General features: G+C 53.5%; 3 protein-coding genes across 4 annotated transcripts in view; 2 read left to right on the top strand and 1 right to left on the bottom strand.

Moving 5' to 3' along the window:
• LOC113215158 (uncharacterized) overlaps window positions 1-5,105 on the top strand; it is a 49,579-nt gene extending 44,474 nt beyond the window's left edge. Inside the window, exons 2-6 of one of the 2 annotated variants that reach the window (XM_052266566.1) lie at window positions 3,308-3,478; window positions 3,558-4,136; window positions 4,226-4,315; window positions 4,404-4,583; window positions 4,658-5,105. In XM_052266566.1, coding sequence (XP_052122526.1) covers window positions 3,308-3,478; window positions 3,558-4,136; window positions 4,226-4,315; window positions 4,404-4,583; window positions 4,658-4,864 — 1,227 coding nt within the window. In that variant the 3' untranslated portion in view covers window positions 4,865-5,105. Of the gene's footprint in view, window positions 1-3,307; window positions 3,479-3,557; window positions 4,137-4,225; window positions 4,316-4,403; window positions 4,584-4,654 lie in introns of both variants that reach the window. The other variant, XM_052266565.1, reaches the window with a different exon arrangement.
• The window catches only part of LOC113215157 (phenoloxidase-activating factor 3-like), a 33,465-nt gene that overhangs the window by 1,089 nt on the left and 27,265 nt on the right, over window positions 1-5,111 (bottom strand). The gene's annotated exons all lie outside the window — the stretch shown is intronic.
• LOC127749232 (uncharacterized) lies at window positions 406-2,498 on the top strand. Its single transcript, XM_052266567.1, has 2 exons — window positions 406-573; window positions 1,614-2,498. Exons 1-2 carry the CDS (start codon window positions 412-414, stop codon window positions 2,439-2,441), a joined length of 990 nt encoding a protein of 329 aa, XP_052122527.1. The 5' UTR covers window positions 406-411; the 3' UTR covers window positions 2,442-2,498.

The raw sequence follows: 5,111 nt of genomic DNA, 5'->3' as shown, positions 1-5,111 counted from the left end.
GCGGGCATAGAGCGGGTGCCGCACACTAGACCCCAATGCGATTCGATGTCGAACCAACCCGATTCGAAATTTCGAATTATTCGACATCGAATCAGGCAAATTTGAAATCGAACGAATTCGAATCAGGCCGATTCGATTCGATTCGATATCGAGCAATTCGCACAGCTCTACCATGAAGGAGCACGATAGTGGAAAACTGCAAAGTGCCAGTAATATCCTTGATAGAAGTGCATTCTATCTGCATCATAACATTACTGGAATGTTTATGTGGAAATAGTTTTTTTTTGATTTCCTGAAAAGTATAGTTTTTGGACTTATCCCCTTCTTCCGCTTCGCCATTCAACTAACGTCAAGGTACAGGGTTAGTGCGGGAGTGGGTGCTTCAAATGATAACGCGTACACGATTTGAGAATGCGTCATAGCGGGGCAGGATGTCTCTCAGCCGACCTATCCGGCCAGAAGGACCTGCTATCGCTATATAAAGGAGCTGCTCGGCCAAGACAGCATCAGTTTGCAGAAGCAGCACTGCCAACAATGAAGACTGCCGTGATCCTCGTGGTGCTTGTAGCGGCGGTAAGTACTCACTTGCCTACTCTTCATTACTTCACTGAGGGGCTCAGCTGATTGAGGGGCATAGTCCACTGCGAAGTGATGTTCCATCTTGGTACCTCGAACGTTTAAATGAGCAATTACGGTAACTAGCATCGGACTTCTGTGTGCCTAACTGAGGTCAGACAGTATCTTACTCAATTGTTACTTACAATAACGTATCTGAATTTAGTTAGCCTATAAACACTGAATTATTGTTCTAGTTACAGTTCGGTCTAGAGACCTCTATCATAAATTACGCGCTGTAAGTTTATAAAACCAGGAGTCCTGATTTATGAAGTGACAAAACGAAAAGACAACGAGTGAAACATTTCAGTTAACGTAAACTTAAAATGACTGTAAAATTCTTGCAACATTCAGGAAGTAAATGATTTCAGTTATCATTTAGTTTTTAAATGTGTCTCGTTTCATTGTAAATGAAAACTGTTTACTGTTTCATTTATCTCCCCTCCCCATCAAGGGATATGGTGGGACTACAAAAACGAGTCGTTGGGCGTTCCTGCCCCTGCCCGCAGTCTCGCGCTCGTTACGTTTAATTCTTACCCCTCCCCCCCGTCTCCGTCGCCTCATCACACTTCTCGCTTCCACCGCGTCGCCCTTGACGGCCGCTGTCCCGTCTCGTCCCGTGCCGCGCGGGTCACACGCGGCAAGCCGGCGGGATTGCAGTCCGCCCCGTCCGCGGGCGTTAGCAGGCGCGCCCCTATTAGCGGCTGGGCGAGAGGGTGGATGGGCTGAGCGGATTACACCCTTTTCCCTCGTGCCACGGTAGTGCCCCTCTTCCCTGCCTTTTCAGCTGGGTAAAAGGAGGAAAAAGGCGGGGAGGGAGGGGGGGGCGAAAGTAAAGCTTATACCAAGCAGCTGCTGGCTGCTGGGCAAGGAATGAAATATTTCGCCCCGCCTACCGTTGCCCTGGCCTCTGCTCTGCCAGGGAATCAGGACGAAAGCTTCACCCCGGTCCATTCGACTGGCCTGCATATGTTCATTCTCTGTGTTTCGCCTTACAGATCTGTCGCCTGGGGGAGGCAGTGAGGGGGCCCCGGACACCTGCGGAGCTCCTGCGCATGTCCAGGTACCCGAACCTGCTGGGCGGTCCCACGCCCAACGACGCCGTCTGCCTGAACACGACTCGTAGCTGCGCCGACTGCACCCACGTCAACCTGTGCGCATACGTGGGCGGCCATTGGTCTTACCTGCAGACGTCAAGCTGCCCAGACTCCGCGCCTTTCTGCAAGGACGGCCAGTGCATCAAGGAGGACACGGCGGGTTGTAACCTGCCCCCCGTAAGCAGCGACTTCCGCTGCTATCCCGGCTTCGACGGCTACTACCCCTCACCCAACGACTGCGCCAAGTACTACGTGTGCTCCAACAGTGTCGCCTACGTATACAACTGCCAGCAAGATCACATCTACTCGCAGGCGCGCGGCATGTGCGTGCGCAAGGACACCGACCCCGAGGCCTGCTTCACGTTCCCTTGCACGCCCGGCGAGGTGTCATACCACCTGTACAGGCCCGACCAGGCCATCTACGGCGTGTGCACTGACATGGGTGTGTCCGTGAGCAGGTGCCCGACGGCAAACTACCGCATCGACCCGGAAAACCCTTTCAGCCCCTGCACGGCGTACTGCTCGAAACAGGGCCGCATTCCCGACATTGACGATCCCCGCAAGTACTACGACTGCAACCTGGTGCCCCTGAACAGGAGGACCCCCGACTGCACTCGCTGCTCAGCGCCGGGCACACTCACCGACCCCGTGCCGCAGTACTGCCCGCCCAACACGGTCTTCAGCGCTCTGCTGCAGCGTTGCGTCGAGCCCAACCAGCCAATTCCTTGAACTGAACCCCCTCGCTTCTTTTGATTAATTATCTAATAAAAACGTTAATACAATCAATACATGCCTCTTATATATCTCACTCCTAGAGTCCTTTCATGCGTACGAAGGATTCGGCATTTTTCTTCGTAAGGTTATAACCGTATAGTGATGACATTTAAGACTAAACCCAGCGTTCTTGGTTCGATTGGTTCCCCATTAGTTCAATACACGTCTACTGTCTACTACATTCACAGACACCTTTCATTTCTGCAGCTTAATTCCATGGCTTCGAATTTTTTTATTCAGAAACAGGGATGTTATTGGAATCAACCTAGGCAATCTCAAATATCCTAAGCAATAACTTGGAGATGTGTAACACTTGAATTTGAAGTGAAGTGAAGGGCACTGTGTGCGACAGCGGTGAAACGCTCCCAAAACACAAATATCGGCTAATTCCTTTGTTTTCCTATTAGATTTTCTTGACACCCATACCATCTTTGGAAAATTTGGTGCAGGAATTCTCAACTATTCGAACACACGATTCATAACACACATTCATACCATGGTGTCTTCTCGAGGCAACCGTGCTGCTGTTTAATGAGCATTGCTAAGCAATAGTATAGTAGCTGGTAGTACAGTTGATAGAATACCTGAGGACTGCAGTGCGTGAGCTTCCGGGGAAAAAGTGCTTAAAAATGCTCCCAATAAACCTCTCCATGAGCAGAGTAAGCTATTTTCAGCAAAGTGTATGCCACGTGCCACTGGGTGCCACCGGGTGCCACCGGATGGTCAGTGGGCCAATGTTTCTAAGACGCCGACACGACATTCCAACCTTAGATAACATTCTGCCACATCAGTCTAAGAAGCTGGTTCCTTTGGTGTTGCAGGTGACAGCCGTCGTCAACGGTGCCACAATCGCCAAGCGATCGCTGTCAGCCCTGGCACGGACATCCCAGTTGCCTCACTCTTCAACCACCGCAGACCAAGCAGGACACGATCAGGACCACGGTCATGGCGGCCACTCCCCCGGCCAGCACGACAAGCGAAGCGAGCTGCAGGTGAGACGCTTTCGGAGCCAGCATGGTCGTTTGTGCTGCAAAGACTATGCGTCCCTAGCTTCTTTTTGTCCTGTCTCAGGAGGAGGCCATACGGGAGGAGTTGCTTCGTCAGCGGGCCGCTCCAGCCTCTGAAGCCTTCCTTTCGGCCATCATGGCGGCTGACCAGTACGGCACTGACCTAAACGGCGTGGAGGACAAGCGGTCAGTGTCCTCTCTGGCGCGGCATGGCAACCTCCCCGCCACCATGGAGGACACCAAGCGCTCGCTATCTTCTCTTGCGCGCTACGGTAACCTTCCTGCAACCGAGGACAAGCGCTCTTTGGCATCCCTCGCGCGGTATGGCAACCTCCCTGCCCCTGCTGAGGACAAGCGCTCTCTGTCCTCCCTCGCGCGTTTCGGCAACTTACCTGTGGCGATTGAGGAGGCGAAGCGCTCTGTGGCGTCGCTGGCTCGCTACGGGAACCTCCCGGGTCCGGCCGCGCCGTCTGACAAGCGGTCCCTCGAGGCGCTCGCCCGCGGCGGACTTCTCAACAAGAACTCGCGAATAGACAACAGCAAGCGCAGCGTTGCGGCCCTGGCACGCCTCGGGGAGCTGCCCAAGCGGTGGATGCCACCGCACCAGCGCGAGCAGGCTCAGGATCTACTCGACACTCTGCAGGTAGGAAAGCAGCACGGCATTGTAACAGCGCTAGCCAGCAGGTGAATGCACGTGGCGTGTGACTGTTCTACTTTCTTTCTGATCCACAGCGTGAGCTTGACGAAACCAAGAGGAGTCTCTCCTCACTTGCGCGCACCGGTGACCTCTCCCGTCCCGTTGCGCTGTACGAGGATCAGGATGTGAGTGTTTCCCGCGGAGTTTGAGCAACGATCTTGGTGGTCGAAGATTTAGTGCAGAGCGTGACGTTTATTGACATTCTCCTTGCAGAAACGAAGCGTAGAGTCGCTGGCGCGGACCTGGAGTCGGCCGAGTAAACGCGTCTACGGCTATCCGTCTTACGAGAACGAGTACGCTACCTTTGGCAAGAGAAACGCGGCAGCGCTCCTCAGACAGACGCAGTTCTCCACCCAGGGGACAGTTGAGGACTCTCAGCGAGATGACGGCGACGTAAGAATGATTACGTGTTTATACGTCCATTTGGTTTACGATTTGTCCTAACCCTCTTGCGGTGTGCGCAGCAGCATGGCCAGGCACGCAGGAAGCGCTCGCTGTGGGACGACGATCTGATGAGCGGGGAGGTCGTCCAGAGCCCCTCGGGTGGCGCCGCGGCCGGCCAGGAACAGGACTGGGAGACAATGTGGTCCCCGACGGCCTGGGGCGCGTACTTTGGCTACGGTGACGACGCATCCGTGCAGAAGCGCTTCCTCGGTGAGGGGCAACAGGTGTAGCACCTCTTTGATCTAGACCTAAGGGGATCGTTTGGTACAACCATTTGATATCAAAGCCAATGTGCTCTACCACCGCAACCAGAGCCCGCTGCCGATGACGTTAGAGTATATTTCTGCGTTTTGCTCAATTTCTTCAATTTTCTTTCTTATGTATTTAAACCACGACGTAGTGGTTTAAACGGTTCAATATAGATCATCCCCGCCGAGTAATTGAGATTTTGAGTGTGCAGCTGTTGTGCGCAGATGT

Source organism: Frankliniella occidentalis, unplaced genomic scaffold (genome assembly GCF_000697945.3).
Source record: "Frankliniella occidentalis isolate FOCC.00 unplaced genomic scaffold, Focc_3.1 Scaffold40, whole genome shotgun sequence".
NCBI classification, from domain to species: Eukaryota; Metazoa; Arthropoda; class Insecta; order Thysanoptera; family Thripidae; genus Frankliniella; species Frankliniella occidentalis.
The sequence above is the reverse complement of the archived record's forward strand: the minus strand, read 5'-3'. Positions and strand labels throughout refer to the sequence as shown.